The 26,572-nt window shown below is 44.6% G+C and overlaps 1 protein-coding gene across 5 annotated transcripts in view; it reads left to right on the forward strand.

Moving 5' to 3' along the window:
- The window catches only part of LOC147611411 (ARM repeat superfamily protein), a 121,616-nt gene that overhangs the window by 43,629 nt on the left and 51,415 nt on the right, over positions 1-26,572 (forward strand). For all 5 annotated transcript variants that reach the window (XR_015263750.1, XR_015263751.1, XR_015263752.1 and 2 more), the window contains exons 3-4: positions 25,974-26,094; positions 26,184-26,497. Coding sequence is in view for 2 of the 5 variants with exons in the window: in XM_086784498.1 (XP_086640624.1) it covers positions 25,974-26,094; positions 26,184-26,497 (435 nt within the window). In the remaining 3 variants the exon portion in view is untranslated. The remainder of the gene's footprint in view (positions 1-25,973; positions 26,095-26,183; positions 26,498-26,572) is intronic.

Genomic DNA, 26,572 nt, shown 5'->3' on the forward strand with positions numbered 1-26,572 from the left:
TTACTAAAGCAATGAAAAAGAGTCTTTCTGCGTACATGGTTTTTGTTTGTGTGACAAAATTGAACAAAGTAATGTGAATGTGGATGTATTGACTCAGGATAGGCTGAATTTTCTTAATGCATATAAAGATGCTGATGCATTACCAAGAGAACTACCATCTGAGAAGCCCGAGAATCATCGCATAGATCTTGTACCAAGTAGTTTCCCACCTAACAAACTTGCATGTCGTGTGAGTGCCGCGCAACAAGAGGAGATCATGAAGTAGGTTAATGAGCTTTTAGAAAAGGGTTTGGTTCAGCCAAGCTTCTCACCTTTTGTTCTCCCGTACTTCTTGTGCAAAAGAAGGATGGATCTTGCCGCATGTGCGTGGATTATCGAGCTCTAAACAAGCTCACCATCAAGAACAGGTTCCCAATCCCATGCATAGATGACATCTTGGATAAGCTTGATGGTTCGGCTTGCTTCAGCCGTATAGATTTGAAGAGTGGTTACCACCAGATTCGTGTGATACCTAAGGATGTCCATAAAACTGCATTCAGGACCGCTTTTGGATTGTATGAATTCTTGGTAATCCCTTTTGGCCTTACCAACGTCCCAGCCACATTCAATTGAATGATGGACAAGATATTTCGATCCCATTGTAAGTTTACATGTGTACTCTTTGATGATATCTTAGTTTTCTCCAAGAATGAGGAGGAGCATAAGATTCATTTGGCTACAGTGTTTGAAGAGTTGCGAAAGCATAAACTCTTCATAAATGCTAAGAAAACTAAGTTCTTCCTCTCAGAGATGCACTATTTGGGGCACATTGTATCCAAAGAGGGTGTAAGAATGGATCCTGCAAAAATTGAAACCATTCGGAATTGGCCAGAGTTGCAAAATGTACATCAGGTGTGTAGCTTTCTTGGGTTGTGTTCATACTATAGGCGATTCATACATTTTGCCAAGATTGCCTCGCCATTGCATGATCTTACTAAGAAGAAAGCCATCTTCAAATGGACTTCAAATGAGCAAGATGCTTACTTGCAACTCAAAAATGCTATCATTTGTGGATCCGTGTTAATTGTTCCCGACTTGCAAAAGCCATTCACGGTGGAATGTGATGCCTGTGGGAATTGTATAGGGGCTGTCCTAAATCAAGAGAGTCATGCAGTTGCTTATGAAAGCCGTCGATTGCATGATGCCGAGATCCATATGGACATTTATGAAAAAGAGCTCTTGGCTGTAATTCATGCCTTAAAAATATGGAAGCATACCTTCTTGGGACTGAATTTGTAGTCAAGACAGATCATCAAAGCTTGAGATATTTTTTATCTCAAACAAAGCTTTCGGAGAAGCAAATGAGAATGGCAAACTTTCTTTTCATGTTTCATTTTCAGATTGTACACACCCCGGAAAGAAGAATCTAGTGGTAGATGCTTTGTCCAGGAAGCCTTGTATAGCTGCAGTTTCAGTAGCCTCTCATGGAGACTTATTTGCCATGCGTGATTTGTATCATTTGGATGCTGATTTTTCCTATACCTGGACTGATTTGATGGCTGGTCACTTGCATGCCTCTTATGTCATCAAAGAGTGCTACCTTATGAAGGATAACTGTTTATGTGTGGTGAAGGATATGCGTCCAAAGGTTTTGGAGGAATGTCACGCTCCACCTTATGCTGGTCATAGAGGTATTTTACTTACGACACGCATGATAGAAAGTTACCAAAAGGTGAAATTTGATAGGCAAAAGCCTCTTGGTTTACTTCAGCCATTGCCTATTCCCTGGAAAGCATTACTATGGACTTCATTTTGGATTTGCCTAGATCCCAGTATGGGAATGATGCTATTTGGACTATAGTTGACAGGTTTAGCAAGCAAGCTCACTTCTTGCCCGTCAAGAAAACCATTAAAGTTGAACATATGATGAAGCTTTTCCTTGCCCACATCTTCAAGCATCATGGCATGCCTAAGTCCATTATTGGGGATAGAGATCCCCAGACTACGAGTCTCTTTTGGAGGGCTTTGTTTGATAACATGGGCACTAAGCTTCAGTTCTCATTTGCCCATCACCCCCAAACAGATGGTCAAAGTGAAGCTGCGAATTCTAATGTATTGGATTTATTGAAGTGTTATGTAGCAGATCAAAAAAGTGCTTGGGAGAAGTATCTTCCACGTGTAGAGTTTGCCTACAATAACATGGTACATGCCTCCACGGGCAAGGCTCCGTTTGAGATTATTTATGGCAGAGTGGTTTTGCCACCCATCCTTCGTTCAAAGGATGAGATTTTTGTGCCGATGAGTATGTGCGTGACTTGGATGTAGCCTTTGCTTAGGTCCGGACAGCCATTGCTAGGTCACAAGACAGGCGTCGGAAGAGGCCCGGACGAGAGGGATCATATCCAAAGCTTTCTACTCGATATTATGGGCCCTTCAAAGTGATTGATAAGATCAATGAAGTGTCCTACAGGCTTGCTTTACCCAGTCATTGGAAGATTCACAATGCTTTTCACATGAGTCTTTTGCGGAAGTGTATGGGGCCAGATCCGAAAGGGCCTGTCATAGAAGATCCGCCCGAGATTGATGAGCTTGAGGAGATTCTCCAACCAGAGCAGATTGTATTTAAAGGTACCACATGGGAAGCTTTCTCGGAGATACCTTGTGAAATTCAAGAACTATTTACCCATTGATGCAAAGTGGGTAGATGAGGATTACTTTGTTGACTATCTGCAGCTTTTGTAGGCATATCTTGAGGCTTTTCAGTTGAGGTCAACTGTTTAGAAGCCCGGAGGGATGTCACCATTAGGTTCATCTCCATTTCTGGAGCCACTGCTATGGGATTGTGACTCCATAGAGCGGCCAGATTTGTACCATGTTCACATGTAGCTAGGACAGTGCCTCATGTGAAAGAGTCAGTTATCTGGTGTCACATGGACGGGAACTAGTTTTGTGCCACCCGTGTGTAACCAGTATTGTAATTTGTGCCATATGGACGGGAGCCTGCTTGTTGCCACTCGTGTGTGACCAGGATCTCATCTTATCCATGGGATTGTCACTCCATGGTAGGATTGATATTTGTGCCGACCTTGTCTATGGGATTGTCACTCCATAGGAAGGCCTGTGCCAAGATGTGTGTTTTGCCTATGTCACTCCGTAGGAAAACCAGGACTTCACATTTCTGTTGTGCCAATTTGGTGCCCGACAAGAAATCCTTGTACAAGTTTTATGAAAGGGAGATTTCGTCCATGTGCACATGCATTTATGCTTGCATGCATAAATTTGTTTTCGCATGACGTGTTCTCGTGTTTTTTCTTGCTATGACGTGCTAGTACATTGGACGGGGACGCCCCCAGTGTACCGTGGGTGTGCTGTCTGTTGATGAGTTGTGGCGTGTGAACAGGTGGTAAGTATTGCCCTTGTTGGCCTTTTCAAACGTAAAATCCATGAAGTATTGTAAACCTTAATGTTTATAAGGTTGGATGTTCACACACATTTAAAATATTGACCGGACACTTTCTAGTGTGGGTGCCCAAGAGTTAACCTTTGAATTAAATTGAATAATATTTAAAGCTTGTATTGCATGGGAAACTTTTCTATTCAATTGGAGTGAAATTGAAGGAAAGTACCCAACTTGTTATTCCCAACTGTACACGTCTGCTTGTATGTTGCTGTACCTGCCTGTTTGTACCCGCATTCTTCTGTACCAGTTGCACCCGGCTGCTGTACTTGCATCTGTACCTGCTGTACTGTACCTGCAGAGTTGTACCTACCTGTTGTACTTGCATCTGTACCTGCTGTAATGTACCTGCAGACCTGTACCTGCCTGTTGTACTTGCATCTGTACCTGCAGAGCTGTAACAGCCTGTTGTACTTGCATCTGTTCCTGCTGTACTGTACCTATAGAGCTGTACCTGCCTGTTGTACCTGCATCTATACCTGTTGTACTTGCGGTACTTACTGTACCTGCATCTGTACCAACAGTACCTGCTGTACTTACTATACATGTTGTACTTGCATCTGTACCAGCAGTACTTGCTGTACCTGCATCTGTACTGGCTGTACCGGCATCTATACCAGCAGTACTTGCTGTACCTGTTGTACTTGCAGTGCCTGCTGTACCAACTGTACCTGTTTGTACCTGCTACTTGGACCAATTAGGAGTACATTAAAAGGGGATGATCTTCTTTTCTGAGATCTGAAATCTTTGCCAGGCCTCCCATAGGGAGTGGTTACATAGGCAGATGGGGCACCTTCCTCGTGTCTGCCCTCATTGCCTAGCCTGTCAAGGATACCCCCTTGACCCTCCTCTCGCCGTTGATATTGTCTTTAATTAATCTCTTATCATGTTTAATTACATAGGAAAACCTTACAATCGTATTTGAGCACTCAAATTCCGCCTTGTGAGATGCCCACCATCTAAAGGACCACACATAGAAACCCTAAAAAATCAGGAAAATCAACCAAAGTCCGTGTTGTATGGAGGAGAAAGAGAGAATGGTGCAGCCATTTTTGCACAATGCCTTAATTTTTCCCTCACACAGGCTGAAGTGAGGAAAAAATTCAAAAACCCCCAAATTGAGATGGAGAGTACCCACAATTCTTGATAGGGTTGCCCTGTCGCCCCTTTTTCCCTTGATGCATTGAATTTTCCCCTTTTCACAATAAAACAAATAAACATGATGGCAAGCTCCAGAAGCACACAAGAAGTATGAAGACTACCTATGATGGTTGGAATGCCGTACAAGATGGTCGATTTGCTTTGGTGATACCTCTTCTTGCATCATTTCACCACTAGGCGTGCCCCTTGGGCTGAATCACCACATTCCTTCATGGCGCCTCTTCTTGGAAGTGCAGAACTTTTTTATTAATGCTTATAATTGTGGCTTTTTACATATAAGGTTTTCAAATATTATAACTCAACATTAACACACAACCGTAGGAAATTCTTACGTATGAAGAAAAACGGCCAGCTTTGTACATAAGAAAAGAAAAGAAGCAGCAAAAAGGTGGCCTAGCCTTTGTCCAGCTTTGTACGTAAGAAAAGAAAAGAAGCAGCAAAAAGGTGTAAAGAAAATGTCCAGCCACCCTCTAAGTTTGCACATGCAATTTGTGGCCCAAATCAGGCCTTAGCAAATTGATTTTCTCCTCTCTCCTTTGCGGTGATAACCTGGCTGCTTGGTACCTGCACATGAAGATGGAACTGCTTGTGGACTTGTACTTTTACTGATTTTCAGCCTGGCTTGGTGCCCACCATATCAAAATTCAGCAGTGTTATGCGATTCCGGAAATTCAAACTCTCTACAACAATACAACTCATGGGAAGTGAGCAACATACTGTACCTTGTCAATCATCAAGACACAAGAAGACGTCTTGGGATTCTATTTCTTCATTTTCATCAATGACCACTAGCATCGAAAACTTCCTCGTGAAGTACAAGGTGATGATTTAATAGCTCTTTATTAGTTATTGAAAGCAAGTCACACTAAGAAGTTGACATTAAGCTTCTATAATCTTATAATGGTCAGCGGAATCGTCAAACCTTGGAACAATGCCTTTAAAAGATGAATCTATATTCTGACACCGTGGAACACTCGGAGTCCAAGAAAATTGCCATAGCCACATCCTTGCTTAAAGACAATGCCTTCCTTTGGTGGCATAGACGGGTTTGTGATGGCAAAGGTGTTGCAACATAGGTTAATTTTTAACGTGCTATCTGTAAGTAGTTCATATCTGCCAATACAGATTTTCAGGCCCGTTCTAAATTCGGATATTCGAACACGGCCGTAAGCAGAGGAAGGGGAGTTACCGTCAACGAGAAAGGACCGCGAGGCACAGGCACAATTGTGGGATCGTGTCAACGCCAGGGTCTGTTTATTTATCTTTCTCAACTGCACACCGCAGGTAATCAATCATGTAAAGCATATGACGCTGGCCAGAGGCATATGGCCGCATTTGGCTTCTCTTTACAACAGGGTATCGCTCATGAAGAGGATTTCCTTGGAAGTACAGATGCGAGTTATGAGTCCTGCAAAGTCGTTGACGATGCGGGAGCACATTAACAAGCTGCAGGCTCTTCAGCAAGAAGTTCTTCAGGCTGGGAAGGAGATATCATCGGAGGACATGGCCATAACGTTGCTGTCGCATTTGCCCTCTCCGTACTCAGCATTCTACTCGTCTTTGATTACCAGTGGTAGGCTCAGTACCATCACGTGGGAGGAGCTTGTGCCCATGGTCTTAGACCAAGAGCAAAGATTCTCGAACCCTCCACAAGGCAGAGGTTCGGAGGCCTTAACTGGCCAACGGTCGAAAGGCCGTAACAAGGGCAAAGGGAAGGCTTCATCGGAAGTCTTCTGAGAAGAAGTCCGAGGCAAACCGTGAGAAACTGAAGGCAGAGAGGACCTGTAATGATTGTGGCGAGAAAGGCCACTATTGGAGGCAGTGTCCCAAGCGGAACACCGAGAAGGGGGAAGACTCCTCAGCAGCAATCATGAAGACTCCAGCATTTGTGCACCTGGAGGTGATGGACACCGATGTTTCATTTTCTTCGGGCAGGGAGGAGGTTGGAGGACTCGCCACTATGGATACTCGGGAGTGGATTCTAGACAGTGGTGCTTCCAGGCACATGACTCCTTCCCGTTCAGATTTACAGGATCTCTGCAGGTATTTGGTCACATTCTTACTGGTTATACATCCACTATCCCAGCTCACAGTGAGGGCAGGTTGGAGATAGTTCCCGATGGCAGAGGGGGGAAGCATTCCTCTTAGGTGTTGTATGTTCCATCCCTTGGTTTTCATCTGTTGTCAGTGCATCAGGTCTGCAAGACTGCCGTATGGGTGGATTTTGATGAGCATTTTGTTGCTCTTCGGGACAAGGCAACATACCAGGTGGTTTGGGAAGGCGGAGTGGAGAATGGAGTGTATAAACTTTCAGCACTCTCTCTCCCAGGTCCTCAGTTTTGTGATGAGTGGCAGTCTGGTAATGGCCACTTGAACGCTGCAGGTGCAGGCTTTCGGAGACCAGATGGTGGATAGCTTGCCAGTTGATGGCAGCAGTTGGCAGGAACTTTCCAGTACAGATGTTGGTAGTTCTTGTGTTCGTCAGTCAGAGGAAAATTTACAGGTAACTTATGCTTTGATGTCTCGTCGTATTCGGGACAAAGAAACTCCTGTAGATGAAGAAGTTCTTTCCACGGGGACCTATTGGAATGCCAGGCAGGTGGTAGTTGATTACTTGCAGAAGGAGGTGGATGTTGCACATTCTCCGGGCTTTGTGGTTCCGGATTCAGAGGGGGTGGTTTACAGGTTTCCGAAGGCCTTGAGTGGTCTTCAGCAGGTTTCCAGGACTTGGCATCCCATCGGAACAGGTGTTGATTCTTGTGAGCAGTGTGATGCCTCTTTGACTCGAAAGCAGAATGGTTCATTGATTTGGTTGATGGATACCAGATTGGACGGGAGCTTCGTGATGAGGCTGTGGAGCTCATGGTTGCAGATGACTCTTTTGGAGGCAGGATTGAGTATCTTGTGGTTTATGCAGCATGCGAAGGATCTTGGTCTCTTTTACACAGGAGGGGGATTGATGGATGGAGTCCGACTCCACGGTTGGAGTGACTCAGATTGGGGAGTAGATCCAGATATGAGGAGATCTACTTCAGGCTCAGGAGCAGTTTTATGGAGCAGTAAGAGGCAGTCATCTATTGCCTTGTCGTCGATAGAGGCAGAGTACCGGGTTGCTTGTGAGGTGGTGAGGTTGCAGAGGTTACTTGGCAGGATTGGGTTTCCACTGGTGGAATCCTTGGTCATCCAGAGGCACTTTGTTCGTGAAAAGATCGTTGTTGATGACATCTTGCTAGAGATCTGTTCGACGGAGGATAGTGTGGCGGACCTCTTCACGAAGTCTCTACCTCAGGCTATGCTCAGGCGGCACTCCAGCTCCCTAGGGTTGGTTTCACAGCCAGGAGCTGAGAGGGGGTGTTAGAAGTCATCTCCTGTCTATACCTATTTACTAGGGCCTCTGTTGTGGGTGTGCCCTCCCTTTTAGGTGTTTTCTCATTTTTCCTCACTCCGCGTATTTTTCCCCCATTTTTCCTATTTTTTCTGTGGCTTGGGTGGCAGTCCTGTGGTGGTAGGAGGTCTTAGTTGTTGGCCGACTGCAGCAGTGTTCCTACTGAAGGTAGCCGACTGCCTTGCATAGGTCGTGGACTTGTTTCCATGCTGGCCGACAGTACACACCTGGCTGACTGAGTGTAGGTGCTGGTCGTGGAGTTCGTGCGCCTGTCGGCTGTCCTAGAGCAGGCCAACTGCAGTGTTGGGGCCATATATAATGGCCCCACAGCCCCTTGCCACATTTGTGTTGTATTTTACTATTTCGGGATCTTCTTGTGTATATAGAGAAGAGTTACATGCCTATCTCTCTACTTCTCTTGTGCTGTCTATTTTCTGCACTGTTCTTGCTCTAGTGTTCTCAGATGTGGTTATCATCTCCGCTGCATATTCTGACATGTTTTGGTAACCATAGATGGTTCTAGTGCTCGAAGCGCCCCATGCTCGTTAGAATACTAATGTGGAACCTTCAACTTCAGAAGACAAGCTGCAAGTTTAGTGCTCGGATAATTTAAAAGGCAAGCATGGAGTAGCTCTTGGAATTCATGTTTGTTTGAGTCCTACTTCAAAGACTTTCCCAGAGATTTTAGAGGTATCATCTTCTCCTAGGACAACAATGGATGATTCAGAGACTTTCCCAGAGATTTTAGAGGTATGTTCGCCTTGGACAACAGATAAAAGTGAAGATTCTTTTAGAAGAACAAAATGGATCAAAGTGCAAAGTTCTTGGATTCGTTATCACTAACAATTGAATCTTCTTAAGAAACAAAGGTTGACCTAGCACTTTTTCAACGTATTTTTGAGGAGCCAATGATGAACCTATCTTCAATGCTTCTAATAGCTTCGCTGGACACTTCACTACTTTCGGCATGGAATTTCATACAGATGATGTTCATATATCTATGAGAAATTTCATGATTCTTCAATATGGAGAGACGTACAAGAAGTCAACCTCAAGAAGCAGATTTGACTAAAGAGTCGAGAAATAATTATACTACATCACTCGACATTTCGAGTAAGAAGATACAACAAAAGCCATTCTTCTCACCATGGATCCTATTTTAAGTTAGAGGGAATGTTAGGATTTGTGATTGATCTCTCTAAACTACACCTTAATCATTGATTATTAGTGAAAGTGTGTCTTGAAAGGACACAACCTTTCACAAGGGTCACTATGAAAGGACATGTCTCATCCAAGAGACACAACTGTTCGTTTAAAAGACAACTATTCGTCTAAGAGTCACAACCCTACACTAGGGATGTGCCTCTTCACTTTCACCTTTTGAGGTCCTATTTTAGACCTATTTTAGAAGGCCTTGACTACCAATGCAAAACTCAACTTTTTGCTCAAACATCTTGTCTTCAACTAATTTCTTATCATTGTTAATTAGACAGGAAAACCTTACATCGTCTGGGAGAATTTGATTCTCACCATGAGTGAACACCTAGATGTGGGGCTTTTAGAGGGTGGGTCGTTCTTACAGAGGGCAGCCCAAGATAGACTCATCGCATTTCGAGAGTAGAAGAGGAGCCTTCGTAGGAGCCTCACCTCTCCCTTGAGAGGTTGCAGGAGCAGATCCTTGATAGCCGGTGGGTAGAAGCACATATGGAAACACCTGGCATGGAGATACGCTCGATAGAGGAGCCTTCGTAGGAGCCTCACCTCTCCCTTGAGAGGTTGCAGGAGCAGATCCTTGATAGCCGGTGGGTAGAAGCACATATGGAAACACCTGGCATGGAGATACGCTCGATAGAGGAGAGGAGGGTGGAGTTCAGGTACCACACCCGTGCATCCTTCTGGACCTAGGCAGGCAACATGGTCACACGGAATTTCTTCGAGATTACAGGCCCTAACCACCGCAAAGAAGGGGTCCGTAGGGTAAGATCCCTCCTGAAGGATCACGTGATACACAAGCTAAACACACAAGGTTAGAACAACATAGAAGGATTTAGGCAAACTCACCTCACAACCTTAGATTCCATCTGATTCTTCCTTGAGTCAACAGCTAAGGTTCCACTCTCCATAGGTCAAGCTAGGCAACCATGGAGTCCCATACCACTAGAGCTTGCCCTAAGGAACCCTTAGTAAGACTGCATGTGAACTGCCAATGGCAAGAGTAAGACTACTCTGGTCCAGGCATAGACTCAATTATGTACTGTACAAAGGCATTGCACTTACTCTTGCCAACTTATCCTCGAACATCCGTAATAGAATAGTTGACAGATGAGTCAGTTTCAATGTCACTATAGGGTGGAGTTGGGTTTACCGCTTACCCACCATCACAATATAGTTGGTGTCGATGGAATTGATAAGGGTTTCCATTGTCGATTTGATCGTTGACAAGAAGGGGTTAGCATTTAAGAGAGCCAAGGCGCGATTAGACTTCCTAGCGAGAATCATTGCAGTGGGATAATGGCTAGGAGGATTTGAGAAACATTACGGGACCAATCCGCCCGCTGCAACATCAAATAAAGAAGGGCGTGGTAAACGACGAAATGCTTCGGGAGCTGAAAATAGGCATAGATCCGGAGATTCCCGAATAGGTTAACCTTCTGAACTAATCCAAGTGTCGCGATCAATTGAAAGTTCGATCCTTTCCGCCTCAAATGCACCGAAAGAGGTGCTCCACTGCCTAACTTTTCCCAGCTTTTTCGTATCCTTGTGGGTTCGGACTGTCAAGTAAAACAATATATCAACAATAATGCGTAAGTCACTTATATAATGACTACTGCCGCCATAAATAACCCATAAGTCACTTATATTATGACTACTACGCCATAAATAACCATCCAGTCATAAATAGCCAGTAACCATGGATCATCAATGATAATGAACCCTAGCCACTGAACACTTATGGTAGTGCTACTGTGAACAAGACCTAACAAAGGGCACTTTTTCCCATGTGGTTTTTCCCCTTGGATATCTAGTGTGAAAAGACACTCTAAAAGTGTGTTTCACTAAAGCTAATGTTCTGTGTATCCCGGGGTGTCAAGTGGAAGAGGTGTCGTGACACTCCTTAAGAATCTTGGACCTAATGTCCGGGATCTGTGGTACACAAATTTTGTCATTACGGAATAGTAAACCATTCCGAATCATCCACTAGCCTCCCGCAGCCTGAATGGTAGGTTGCTCAGTCACCGAGTCTTGGTCAATCAATGAGCTCCCGTCCTAGATCTTCTGCCAATATGGACCAAAATAACTATCAGTCCTGCAAAGCCCTCTCGATGATTGAAATAAGTCAGCAGAAATCTCGATGAACGACAAAGTATTCACCTCTCTAATCCGACTAAGCACATCTACGACACTATTCATGGACCCCTTTCGACAAGGAATCTCAAAATCAAAATCTTGCATTAACTGAGCCCATCGAGCTTTCCTTTCTCTCAAATCATCTGCATCACACACATACTTGATTGACTCAATACCACAAACTTGGAGCCATATAAATAATGTCTCCAAATCTTGAGAGCGTGAATGACAGCATAAAGCTCCTTCTCAAGGGCTGGCCAACGAGATTGAGTGTCGTCTAGCTTTCTACTCTCGAAAGCAAGAGGTCTACCATCTTGGAATAGAGCAGCCCGATTGCATATTCACTGGCATTAGTCTCAAGAACATAAGGCCTACTAGGATCGGGTAATGCTAAGATAGGTGCTTCCTTGACTTTATCTTTCAAAAGTCTGAAGGCCATATCCAGATCGTTATTCCAAGTGATAGGCAGATTCGACTTACGTCCACGACTTTTCAACAAGTCGGTCATCGGTAGTGTGAGCTGAGAGTACTCCTGCACAGATTTTCGACGAAAAACAACAAAGCCGAGAAAAGAACAAAGTTGTCTCACAGTCTGCGGTATAGGCCAGGCTAGAACCTTTTGAACTCAGTCATAGTCAATGCTCAACCCGTCTCTAGTGATCTTGTGTTCCAAGAAATGATTTCTGTCATAAAAAACTCACATTTACTTAATTTAGCAAACAGTCGATTCTGTCTTAAAATAGTTAAGACAATCGTGAGGTGTCTAACGTGTTCCTCAAGAGTGCGACTATATACTAAAATATCATCCAGGAACACAACTACAATTTTTCCAAATGTTCACGAAAAAGATCGTTCATCATTTGTTGGAAAGTGGCTGGAGCATTGGTTAACCCAAAAGGTAATACGAGAAACTCGTAATGGCCATACCTAGTCCGAAAGGCGGTTCTTTCGATGTGCCTTTCATGAATACGTATCTGGTGATAGCCAGTACGTAAATCTATCTTTGTGAAATACTTCGCTCCGGCTAATCGGTCAATCAAGTCATCTGATCTAGGGAGAGGATAACGGTTCTTGATTGTCAGCTTGTTCAATCTCTTGTAATCTACACACATTCTCCAGGTATTTTCCTTCTTTCTCCTTAGTAACACAGGTGCATCCCAAGGTGATTTACTTGGACGGATTTGGCCCATCCTCAAATAATCTGCGAGTTGTTTGGCCAACTCATCTTCCTCAGCTTGGCTCATCCTGTAAGGTGGAATACAATCTAGTTGAGCACCAGGGATCAGGTCAATACGATGATCTACTGCCCTTTCCGGTGGTAAGTCCGATGGCAGTTCCTTAGGAAATACATCTTGAAATGAATCAAGTATCTTTTTTAATTCTTTGCTTTCAAACACACTTAATTCATTGACATCCACAGTAAGTATGAGAAATGAAGAAAGTGGAATCAAGACAGTGGAAAGTATTATACAAAGAAGAATCCATTATATTTCCAAAATCAACGCTATTTACAAGAGGTTCCTGAGAAGGATGTATACAATCACCTAAGATACAATAGTGGGTGTTCCTATGTTCAAAAGAAAAAAATATGACTAGACCAATCTATCTGGACCTGAAGGGTCTTAAACCACTCAATCCCTAATAACAAGTCTACATGCTCTAGATACATAACATAGCACTCCATAATATCTTAGTAGTCTTGAATCCGGATCGGTAGCTTCTTCACCTTTCGATCCTATACTTGTTGACCCGCAAGTAGGCGTACTTCATAGGTATGATCGCTAGGTGTTGTGTCCAGACCCAATTTCTGCACAAGTTTGTAATTAACAAAGTTGTGTGAGCTGCCAAGGTCCAGAAGAATGTGGATTTTATGGCCATTCACCTCTCCATAAACTCGGAGAAGATCATGCGAGCCAAAAACTTTAGAGTTGAACATACAATCAGAACATGAACTAGGGCAAGAAAGTACAGTGACTGAAGTACCTGTTAAAGACAACTGGTTGGCTGCCTTTGGCTTGGGTCTTGCGTTGGTCTTTGCACCCTTCTTCTTTGGGCACTCGTTACGCATGTGTCCTTTTTCTTCGCAGATGAAGCAACGTCCCTTCTCCTTGAGCTTCAAAGCCTTGAGGAGACGGTTTTTCTTCGCTTGGATCGAAGTAGAATTCTTCGAAGGTTGGTTCGAAGACTTTCCTTCAGTCGTGCTAGCCATCGGTGCGGAGAACTTCCTTTTGTGCTTGTTCCCCTGCTTGGTCATGGGTTTAGATTTGGCAGACCACTATATCGTCATAAATACGAGAAGAATGAATGGCCTCGTCCAAAGTTTTGCATTTGTTGTTTTTAACCTGTAAACGGTACGAGTTGGGTAAACCGGCTACGAAGAAACCAAAAGAGTAGTAGAATACATCTTTGTAGCTTTCATCTGCAAGTCTCTAAATTTCTGGAGGTAAACCTCATAAGTGAGGTTCTGCGAGGTCATGGTTAAACTGGCAAACTGAGCAACAATATCATAGTCATCCTCCTTGAGGAATTCTTTCTTGAAGACTTCTTCAAATTGTGCCCATGTTGTTGGTTCAGGTTTGAGTTCTTTCCACCAAAGCAAAGCTTTGCCTGAGAGGAAACTTGTTGCTAACTGAATCTTTTTGCCATCGTCATATGGATGAAATTAATCGCACAATTAAAGCTCATTGGTACACAGATTTTTGGGGCTTTTGTCAATTATGTGCAATTGACAAATAAATCAGTCCATTGGTGCTTATAAATTTGGGGATTTTCAGCATTGCTTATTGCAGCCTCATATTCGGGGCAAAACATTTGCATAGGACTTTGTGGTTGCCTGGCATTGCACTCCGGTGCGTTTGGGATTTTGCTTGCAGGTGCTTTTTACAGCATATCTGGTGGCACGTGTTTGCATTGCACATGGCTGGAAATACCACCGATATATTCGGGGTTTTGTCCCGAGAGGATAAATTGGATGGCAGTAATTACTTCTTATGGAGTTTCATGGTCCGAAATCTGCTTGTGGCCAAAGGATTATGGGGTTTTGTGTCAGGTGAAGATGTATGCCCTGTTGACATAGCGCCTAACACGCTTGGCCGTGGTGCTCAACAAGCAGCAGAACCCACTCCTCCCTCATAGGAGCAGAAGAGATGGGATACTTGCGATGCCCAAGCGATTGCTTTGTTAGTAAAGCGATCTACCACGGTGAGCATGGGATGTACTTGAAACCATGTATCAAGCAAAGAATGAGGCCAGGGTTGCATTTCTCAAGAAAGCGCTTGAGAACTTGGACATGAATGAAGGTGATAGTATGGCGGATCATCTTACGAAGATCGAGGATCTTCGGGAGCAGCTGCTCAATATTGATGAGGTCATTTCCGAAAAGGAGTTGGTTTCCAGGACACTATCATCTTTGCTAGAAACCTACTTGAACTTCCACACATCGCTCACTCTCTTGTTAGAAGTCATCTCCTGTCTATACATATACACCAGGGCCTCTGTTGTGGGTTTGCCCCCCCGTATTAGTTGTTTTCTCATTTTTCCCCACTCTCCATATTTTTTTCCCATTTTTCCTATTTTTCCATGGTGTGGGTGGCTACCCTATGCTGGCAAGATGACCTAGAAGCTGGCCGACTGCACTCGTGTGCATGTGTTCATTCCCTAGAGTAGGCCGACTGTTCTGTTCAGGTCGTGGACCTTTTTTTTTGGCTGGCCGACTGGATGAGACTCAGTCGTGGGGCTGGCGGCTGCCTTTAGCACAGGCCGACTGGGTATTTGGGGCCATATAAAATGGCCCCATGGCCCCCATTCCATTTGGTATCATTCCGGGATTCTTCTTTGTGTATATAGAGCAAAGTTACACGCCTCTATCTCTCTATCTCTTGTGCTGTTATTTTCTGCATTGCGTTTTGCTCGTGTTCCCAGAACTGGTCATCATCTCTGTTGCGTATTCTAACATGGTATCAGAGCCTAGGCTCTAGATAGTTCTTGGGATTTGTGTGAGCAAGAGGGGGACTGTTGTGTTGCTGATTGGTGGACTGTACGGGACTGTTGGGAAGAGGAGAAGCAAGAGGACGGTGGGCTGATTTGCTCGACAGCCACTTGCAGGTGTAAGTTCTTCTTTGTTCCCACCCACCCACCCTTTTTCAGAGTACATCCCCGCAATGGCAGATCTGGTAGAGATGGACAAGAGACATGTGAAGATCCCTACACTCTCCTGGAACGATTCACGACCCTCCTCAGGGTGGAGGTTTGGAGGCCTTAACTGGCCAACGGTCGAAAGGCCGTAACACAGGCGAAGGGAAGGCTTCATCGGAGAAGTCTTCTGAGAAGAAGTCCGTTACTGACAGCAAGAAACTAAAGGCAGATAGGACCTCTAATGATTGTGGCGATTGGAGGCAGTGTCCCAAGCGGAAGACCGAGAAGGGTGAAGATTCCTCAATAGCAATCATGAAGACTCTGGCTTTTGTGCACCTGGAGGTGATGGACACCGATGTTTCATTTTCTTCAGGCAGGGAGGAGGTTGGAGGATTCTCCGCAACGGATACTTGGGAGTGGATTCTAGACAGTGGTGCTTCCAGGCACATGACTCCTTCCCGTTTAGATTTATAGGATCTTTGGAGGTATTCTGGTCACATTCTTACTGGGGATACATCCACTTTCCCAGTTCACAGTGAGGGCAGGATGGAGATAGTTCCCGATGGCAGAGGGGGGAAGCATTCCTCTTAGGTGTTGTATGTTCCGTCACTTGGTTTTCAGCTCTTGTCAGTGCATCAGGTTTGCAAGACTGGCGTACAGGTGGAGTTTGATGAGCATTTTGTTGCTCTCCGGGACAAAGCAACAGGCCAGGTGGTTTGGGAAGGCGGAGTGGAGAATGGAGTTTACAAGCTTATAGCACTCTCTCTCCCAGGTCCTCAGGTTTGTGATGAGTGGCAGTCTGGTAATGGCCACTTAAGTGTGGATACGCTGCAGGTGCAGGCTTTCCGGGACCATATGGAGGATAGCTTGCTAGTTGATGGCAGCAGTTGACAGGAGCTTTCCAGTACTGATGTTGGTAGTTCTTGTGTTCGTCAGTCAGAGAAAACTGAACAGGTAACTTATGCTCTGATGTCTCGTAGCATTCGGGACAAAGAAACTCCTGTAGATGCGGATGTTCTTTCCACGGGGACATCTCGGAAAGCCAGGCGGGTGGCAGTTGATTACTTGCAAAAGGAGGTGCATACTCCAGGCTTTGTGGTTCCGGATTCAGAGGGGGTGGTTGACAGGTTTCAGAAGGCATTGCGTGGTCTTCAGCAGGTTTCCAGGACTAGGCTTTGCACCGTAACAGGTGTTGATCCTTTTGAGCAGTGTGATGCCTCTTTGACTTAGAAGCAGAATGGTTCATTGATCTGGTTGATGGACACCAGATTGGACGGGAGATTCCTGATGAGGCAGTTCAGCTCATGGTTTGCAGATGACTCTTTGGGAGGCAGGATTGTGTATCCCGTGGTTTCTGCGCGCGGCATGCCAAGGATCATGCTTTCTTTCACAGGAGGGGGATTGATGGATGGAGTCCGACTCCACGGTTGGAGTGACTCAGTTTGGGGAGGAGATCCGGACACGAGGAGATCTACTTCAGGCCCAGGATCAGTTTTTTGGAGCAGTAAGGGGCAATCATCTTTTGTCTTGTCAGTGACAGAGGTAGAGTACCGGGCTGCTTGTGATGCTGCTCGTGAGTTGGTGAGGTTGCAGAGGTTGCATTGCAGGATTGGGCTTCCACTTGAGGAACCCATGGTCATCTAGAGGCACTTTGTTCGTGAACAGATCGTTTTGCTGATGACATCTTGCTAGAGTTCTGTTCGACGGAAGACAGTACAGTGGACCTCTTCACGAAGTCGCTATCTCAGGATTTGCTCAGGCGGCGGCACCCCAGCTCCCTGTGGTTGGTTTCACAGCCAGGAGCTGAGAGGGGGTGTTAGAAGTCATCTCCTCTCTATACATATACACCATGGCCTCTGTTGTGGGTTTGCCCCCCCCCCCCCCCCCCCCCCCCCCGGATTAGGTGTTTTCTCATTTTTCCCCACTTTTCATAAATTTTTCCCATTTTCCCTATTTTTCCATGGTGTGGGTGGCTGCCCTATTCTGGTAGGATGACCCAGAAGCCGGCCGACTGCACTCGTGTGCATGTGTTCATTCCCTGGAGCAGGCCGACTGTTTTGTTCAGGTCGTGGACCTTTTTTTGGCTGGCCGACTGGATGAGACTCAGTCGTGGGGCTGGCGCTTGCATTTAGCACAGGCCGACTGGGTATTTGGGGCCATATAAAATGGCCCCATGGCCCCCATTCCATTTGGTATCATTCCGGGATTCTTCTTTGTGTATATAGAGCAGAGTTACATGCCTGTATCTCTCTCTCGTGCTGTTATTTTCTGCATTGCGTTTTGCTCGTGTTCCCAGATCTGGTTATCATCTCCGCTGCGTATTCTGACATCTCTCTATGCGGTGAAACCCATAACCAATCTTGTTTGAAGAGTTGGTTGGTTTGTTACTATAGGAGCAAAATCTGAAGAACAAATCTTCCAGCATGCGTGGTGATGGGGCTTTTGCTGCCCAAGATAAGGGCAAGGGAAAAGCCAAACATAGTTTCTAAGCCAAAGGCTGATTCGGGACAGCCTTCACAAAAGGCTAAAAATGATGCGGCAAGTCCAAGAAAAAGGGCAAATGTTACTACTGCAAGAAGTCAAGTCATTAGTTAAATGAGTGCAGAAAAAGGCTTGCAAAGGAGAAGAAAAAGGAAAGCGACATGGTTGTAGATTCTTCTTCATCACTTGTAGGGAAAGATGATGCATCAGTAAATCTTGTGCAGGATGAGTGGAATTTTCTTAGTTGCAGTTATGATGCATCATTGGAGCATATGTGTCTTAGTGTCACTGAAAGACACGACACATGGTATTCGATAGTGGTGCTTCTAAACACATTACCTCATGGAGGGATTTGTTTCAGAAGCTTATGGCTGCCCCTGAAGGCAAGCAAGTAACATGTGCAAACAATTCTTCTTATCCAGCTTAGGGTGTTGGTGAGGTAATCCTCACAACAGCAAGATCTTCCAGATGTATTGTATGTGCCAAGGATTAAGAAGAACTTGCTGTCCGTCTCCTTTTTTGCTAAAAGAGGATATGCAGTGAACTTTGAGGACGACATATGCACAGTGAAAGACCATGAAGGTGGCTATGCATTGGTCACTTTCGGCACATTGTACCATGGGTTATATCAGCTTGATAGGTTTGACAAGGGAGAGCATGATGCTCATGTGGTTACCACTCTTACACATACCATGCATGAGGCAGAATTGCGGCATGCCAGGTTTGGGCATGTGAATTATGACAATTTGATGCTATTGCAAAGGAATAAAATGGTACAAGATATGCCTCATGTAGAGCTGCCACCAAAACATGTATGTGAAGGGTGCATATTGGGTAAGATGCACATAAATGCATTCCCAAAAGATGGATCAACAAGGGCTGTCTGGAAATTACAGCTTGAGCACAGTGATGTGTGTGGTCCTATGCGGACACCATCTTTTGGAAAGTGTCTATACTTTGTAACCTTTATCGATGACTACTCCAGATTTACTTGGGTGTATCTCCTAAAGGCAAAATCTGATGTATTTACATGTTTTCAACCTTTTGTGGCACAAGCTGAAAATCAAATAGGTTGCAAAGTGCAGACCCTCTGTACAGATCGTGGGAGGGAATACATCTCCATTGCTTTCAAAGCATTTATGGCAGAAAAAGGCATAAAGCATCAATGCACGATGCCATATTCTCCTCAGCAAAATGGTATTTCTGAGAGAAAGAACAGGTCTTTGATGGAAATGGCTAGATGCATGGTTAAAGGCAAAGGATTGCCTCACAAATTCTGGATGGAGGCAATAATGTGTGCTACACATGTGTTGAATAGATGTTCTACCAAAGCATTGAAAACAATAACGCCATATGAGGCTTGGCACGAAAGGAAACCTAAAGTTGATCACTTTAGAGTTTTTGGATGTATAGCATATGCACTAGTACCTTAGCAGTTGAGAGGTAAGCTTGATGACAAAGTAGCTAAGTGGATATTTGTGGGTTATAGCAGTGGCAGTAAAGGCTACTGTCTCTTTAATCCTTCCACACAAAAGATTTTGGACAGAAGAGATGTTGTATTTGCTGAAAATTCAGACCAGCCATTGGCTGAATGTTTTGGATAGCCCCACATAACATGTTTGAAGGACTTCTCCCGTTGGGAATTGATGGCTCAACAGATTAGCCATCAACTTTGCCTAATGGATAGCATTTGGGTACTCAAAATCAGTCCATGAATGAGCTCATTACACCTCAAAATGTGGAGGAAGTAGTAGAGCAAGAGCGGACAGCAACGGAAGAGGCTAGAGTTGTGCCTCGTTGGTTGCTCCGTACTTTACAAGAGAGCAAACTTTCAGCTCCACTTGGTAGTAGGACTAGGGTTGGTTCACGAAATGCAAGAGAACAAGCAGATGTTGCTTGCATGAGTACACTTTGTGATGCAGATGAGCTAGATTCATTTGAAGAGACTCATGAGGATGAGCATTGGATGCAAGCCACACAAAATGAGATGGAATCTATCCATAAAAACAGCACTTGGGATTTGGTAAACTTGCCTGCTGGCAAGAAGTCCATTGACACAAAGTGGGTTTACAAGTTAAAAAGAAAGTCTGATGGGACCATTGACAGGTACAAGGCCAGGCTAGTGGCCAAAGGATATGCCCAGCAAAAAGGCATTGATTATGATGAGACTTTCGCACCTACTTCTCGTATGGCCACAATTAGATGTGTTGTTGCATTGGCTGCCCATCATGGATAGAAAGTGCATCAGTTGGACATAAAATCAGCTTTTCTCAATGGGGATTTGCAAGAAGAAGTGTATGTAAATCAGCCCATTGGTTTTGTGAGCGTCGAAAAGCACTTTATGGTCTCAAACAAGCTCCTCGAGTGTGGTATGAGAAGATACATACTTATTTGACCACGCAGGGATTTCGCAATAGTTCAAAGGAGAGCACCCTCTATGTGAAAGAGGATCATGGCACTTTGATTATGCTCATTCTTTATGTGGATGAGATGTTGCTAACTGGGAATGATATGAGAAAAAATTCAGCATTCAAAGCTGAATTGCAAATGTCATTTGAGATTGTTGCATTATTATTTGGGCATACAATTTGTGCAGACAGATGTGGGGATTTATGTACACCAATCAAAAGTACATTCAAAAGCTGTTGCACAAATTTGGCTTCCAAGATTGTAAGCCCATCTCTACTCCGATGGAGCTAGGGCTGAAATTGATTATGTATGATGTTGAAGAGCCTTTTGATATGAGTGTTTATAGCCAAGGAGGGGGCTGCCTCATATACTTATGCAACACACGCACGGATATTCAGTTTGGGGTTTCCCAATGTAGCAAATTTATGCACAGTCTAGGTACAAAGCATTGGCAAGCAGTGAAGCGGATCTTTCGCTATCTTCAGAGCTCCTTGGATCTTGCGTTGGTATATCCTGGGGGGGCAGCTTGCAGTTACATGCTTACAGTGATTCCGACTGGACTGGTGACTATGATACATGACAATCCACCAGTGGGAATTGTTTCTTTTGGGGCATTCATGCATATCATGGCTGAGCAAAAAGCAGCCAACTGTTGCCACATCTACTTGTGAGGCTGAGTACAGGGCAGCCTTTATAGCCACAACAGATTGTGTATGGTTGAGGAGATTGATGACTGATCTTCGTGAGTGTCAATAGACACCCACCACCATACTCACTGACAGCCAGAGTGCTATAGCCGTTGCACGAAACCCAGTGTTTTATGCACGTACTAAGCACATAGAGATTCGTGATCACTATGTTAGGGAGAGGATTCATGCAGGAGAGATCTCATTATCCTATTGCTCTACACAGGACAATGTTGCAGATCTATTCACGAAGGCGTTGCCTCGAGAGAACTTTGAAGCTTTCCGCAAAGCTTTAGGCTTACTCTCCTACAGAGAGTGATCTGCGCAGAACTTGTACAGGTTCACATTCCACTATAGGGGGGATTTATTGACATATATGCTATGAGCTATGCCACATATGATATGAGTAGTGCCACATGTGAACATAGGCTAACCAAGGGCACTTTTCTCCCTTTGGGTTTTTTCCCTTGGATATTAGGTATTTTGATATTGTGGAGTCAACTCTCTTGCTCCACACATTGTATCCATCTTTCTTTGACCATCAATCATCAATTCTTTCTCTCTCTCTTGAGAGAGCTTGCTGTTGTGTACTTTTGTGTGTGTGTCTCTATTTCTGTGAAACCCTACCCCAACATCTATAATCCAGTGACATGTTGGATTTTTGTCAATAGAGATGTGGTATTTGCTGAAATTCAGTTCAGGCCATGCTCACCTTGTATAAAAGTCATGATATAGGCTCAGAGGCAATGTTTGATGGGCCTTTACCCATAGCCATTAGTGGGGATTCAGTTTAGCTAGCCCCTATTCAGGATTTGTCTCAAGTTGAAGATGTAAGACATATGGAACAACCAGCAAATCAGCCCCCAGCAAAATTTCATTCCACTAATAGAAAGAATAGGGGTTAGTTCCATCCATGCATTGAATGTACAGCATGGGGAGTCTGCATTTGCCATGGGGGGTCTCTTTGATTCAAAAGAGCCTTCACATGAGAATGAGCACTGGGTGCAAGCCATGCATGATGAGATTTCTTCTATCATGAAGAATAATACATGGGATCTTGTGGACTTGCCAGAGGGCAAGAATGTCATTGGAACAAAGTGGGTGTATAAAGTCAAAAGAAAGTCTGATGGTACCCTTGATAGGTACAAGGCAAGGCGTGTGGCTAAAGGCCATTCTCAAAAAAAGGGGATATATTATGAGGAGACTTTAGCTCCTGCTTCTAGGATGACTATGATCTGTTCAGTGACTGCATTGGCTGCACATAAAGGATGGAAAGTGCGTTAGCTGTGGATATTAAGACTGCATTCTTGAATGGGGATTTTCAAGAGGAAGTATATGTAAATCAACCCATTGGTTTTGAAGTTCCTGGCAAGTAACATAAAGTATGCAGGTTAACACACACACATTCACTTAGCCCTTTAGGGGTAGTTCACACGTACGGACACATCATGGGTATTCATACGAGATGGTCACATACACGTGATTACACACATGAGAGCATCGAAACCCCAACAAACCCCCCTTCGGAGCAAAGGTGGTGAGACCCGAACGCAAAAGAAAGATACTACCTTCTAACCCCATCACATGCTGTGTCCAAGCCGACTCATCATGCACACCTCCCGTGGCAAGTAACATAAAGTATGCAGGTTAATACACACATTCACTTAGCCCTTTAGGGGTAGTTCACACGCACGGACACAAGTGGGTATATATACGAGATGGTCACATACAGGTGATTACACACATGAGAGCTCCGAAACCCCAACAAACCCCCCTTCGGAGTGAAGGTGGTGAGACTCGAACGCAAAAGTATCAAGATACTATCTTCTAACCCCATCACATGCTGTGTCCGAACCGACTCATCATGCACACCTCCCGTGTCATGATAACCCTCCAATCACATAATGCAACCGAGGTAGCAAGGCCAACACTTTAGTCACTCCCTTGGCTCTTAACTGGGATAATGGAAACACGAAGCCTTTTATAAAACAAGGCACACAGAACGAACATTTATTACAAATCTTTTTTGGGGGACAACTTGGGCAGAGGACCCACAGTACTCACACATAAATATTGAAGAGAAAAAAGGTTAATCTCCCAAGTCGAGAGATCCTTCCCACACAGCGCTGCACACGTGTGCACACTCCGCTCCTCTGTCCATGTTGTCGATGAAGTCCTCGACAAGAATTTCCCGGAAAATAAAGTCGATGTAGACCATGTGAACTGCGTTTAGCCCATGACTCTCAAAACTGGAGGGCTAGAGCTTTCATTTTGGGTTAAAAGGTCAAATTGGGTAAAAACCCCAATTTGTGGGTTACAACAGCTTCAAATTATAGCTACTTGTTCAATTTTACAAAAAGCATCAAATATTATGGATTACAGGAGCTTCAATTAGACAAATTTTGCTGAATTTATCAATGCTGGAGTAATTAAGTAGGCAACTTTTGCCTTGATTTTGAAAACCCCCAAATTGCATGCTGATGATTATGCTATAGCAAGTGGTGTTGTATCGCGGCGAGTTGCAAGTCCAGGTGCTATAGTACGGGCCTGTAGGTGTCGAGGGTAGCAGATCTACCGCAGGTGACGAAGGTGGTGATGGGAGCAAGGTCGGCGAACACGAGATAGGCTGAGACAACTCGCTGAAGCGCGAATGGGCAGCGCTTCAGTGTCGGGAGGTGGAGGGGGAAGCTTTGTTACAGATGCTGACGTGTGGACGTAGCAGTGGAGTTGGTGGATGACAAAAAAAAACACTGCAGCAAAACGTCGGCTGCAGCATGCACGGGGCACAGGTGTGGCAGTCGGTAATTTGTGGTTGGGCTGAAAGTGGGTGTATGCAGGCAAGATACGAGCAGTTGATGCAAGCGGTGATGGCGGCAGCAGATGTGGATGTTTGAAGAGTGGGTGTGGGCAGCTCAAATTTGCGGAGCTTTGTTGTGCTGCTGCTGGGCAGCGTGGGCAGCAGCTGTGCAAGGCAGAAGCAGAGGCGCTGCAGTACTATGTGCGCTGAGGTGTCAAAGGAGCGGTGACAGCTTTAAGCGATGAAGAACCAGGGTATAGCTCTGATACCAACTCAAGGCTAGGGTTAGCATAGGTATGCAGCTATGGTGGGTGATAGGTGAAGGCCATGGTGTTGGGGTGTGTGCACAGAGAGAGAGAGAGAGAGAGAGAGAGAGAGAGAGAGAACAAAGCTAGAGAGAGAGAGAGTGTACTGCACGACTAAATGATGTGGCTGGTGCATTAATTCAATCAAGTACAATGCTTTTGTAGGCAGGTAGCCTTATCTTTTGACTCACACATATCACACACAAATAAACACAGGACACATGGCACACTTATCTTATCTAGACATAAGGGGTGTTCACTCCATAGTCACTGGAAACGAGAAACGGGAACGGAAATGTTTGAGGAATGGAAATGGGGAAACGAGTTTTTAGGGGTGGAAACGGCCGTGTCCTGTGACAACATCACTTGGGAAACGAGAAACTGCTCTGGAAACGGATGGGGTCCTGAAATGGAGACGTGTTTCTAGGGCTGAAACGGCCGTTTCCTGTGACTATGGTTCACACCTAGGCAAGTGTTCACACACGCATATATGGATGAGGTTACACACACATAGGGTGGACACACACATTCACTTAGCCCTTTAGGGGTAGTTCACACATACGGGCACAAGTGGGTACACATACGAGACGGTCACATGCACCAGCAAATCTGAGACCATTGCGTGAACCATTTACCAAAGCATTCCCCGAGCTCCGTGTATAAGAAGAGAGAGGCGAAATCTGCTCCCCACTGTTTTGTCCCTGCTGAGCACTGAGAAGAGCTTCGTTTTATCGTTCAATGCACAAGATGTGCGTTTATAATAAAGGCCATGCTTTTTTAGTTTAAAAAACGCCCACATTGCGTTTTTCTTATTAAAAAAAACGGGTGCCCCCTTACACCACTATAATAACTAGAGTCATCCTGTTGTTTTAGAAGATTCCTCTTGAAAAACAACTCGCATGCGGTTTTTTTTAAAACTTCATCAAAATATAGCAATTCGTGCTTTTCTCTTCTTGGTGGCCTGTTTAGGCAACACTCAGTAGTCCACGTGCCCATACCCGAACACATGCATACATCAAGCCCTCTCTGCTGGCCGACCTGGTCCCAACTCTCCGACTCTCTGCCACGCATCACCCGCCCTGTTGCTGCTTCCCTGTAGGGAGCCCATATGTCATGCTTTTTTCTACAGAGCGTACCTCTCTGCTGCCCACACAGCAACTTGTCTACTGTGCGCAGGCTGATACAGCCCTCTGCCACAGTTTCAGAGTACCAAACACATCCCCTTGCCTATACGTAGGTAGTATGTGTCAAGGGTATAGATAACTAAGCAAAAAAACACGGCCCATCTGGGAACTAGAACCTCAGAGAAATTAGGGCTTCGTAAGGATACTTTTTGCACATCTTCTACACACGACTCTCATATATTGCCCCTCTTGGAATCCACATACAATCATGGTAGCAACCCTAGAAAGTATATTTCTTACGGAGACTGGCACCATCTCATATAAATGAGGAACTATTGTTGTGCATGAAAGGCACTCGAATGTCCCTCTTTTTTTGGCAAAGGTCTGTTGGGTTATCTTATGAAACGTTGCAAAACCCAGCGCAGGCCTTTTCGTGTTAATCTGCATTCCTCCATGGGCACATGGGTTGTGACCAAGTGATCGATTGTGTTTTCAAACCTCTACCTTCAAAGCAGTGTATTTTGTTGTGTGATACTGCCTGTCCATGCATATGCTGCCACATTGAAACTTCCTATCCTTTCATGGTTTATGTATGCATAACTAGTTATCATGCTCAAGGTGTTCTTGCTTTAGCATACCCTAGTTTTAATATTTGGCATCATTGATTAACACGATTCTTGGCTCTCTCTCTTTTTTTACTTTTGAAGATTGGATCACTACATCTGGGGATTTCTGGCAACAAGTGTGGACAAACAGATGGAAGTACAGAACGCTGCAGCAGATGCTCTCTTGCAGGAGGATGCAGTACTTAAGAGTCAGTGCAGCAAGGTGGCGATAGTATTCCGAACTCTTTGGAGTTTTAAGAGTTTGTGCTTTCAGTAAGATTAGCATGGGATTCTGATGGTTTGTGCTAACAGGAGACGATTGTCCGTCTGATACACAAGTTTGTTACAAGTGCCATTCTCTCATTAAGACGCTTACAGAAGACGTCCAAAACTACAACATTTGAGGGCTTCAAATATCCACCTGATATAAGGGTATTATTGCCTGCAATAGAGGGAGTCATACATCTTCAGCTGCTGGGTATGTCAGCATTGATGCCAGAAGACTTCAAGTCAGGAGGGAGTTCAAACTTAGTACCTCTGCTAGTTGCTGCATCTGCTGCTCTGCTTGAGGAATTTGAAGTATCCAGGAACAGATCAGGGGCCAAAGAAGTCTCACAATTATTGAGGTAATGCTTGTTCTTTTTTTTTTTGTGAAGTGTACTTTACTCATTCTCCAAGGTCTCATCTCAAGAGCTTTATGC

This window comes from Cibotium barometz, chromosome 47 (genome assembly GCF_041138505.1).
Source record: "Cibotium barometz isolate CiBa-2024 chromosome 47, ASM4113850v1, whole genome shotgun sequence".
NCBI lineage: Eukaryota > Viridiplantae > Streptophyta > Polypodiopsida > Cyatheales > Cibotiaceae > Cibotium > Cibotium barometz.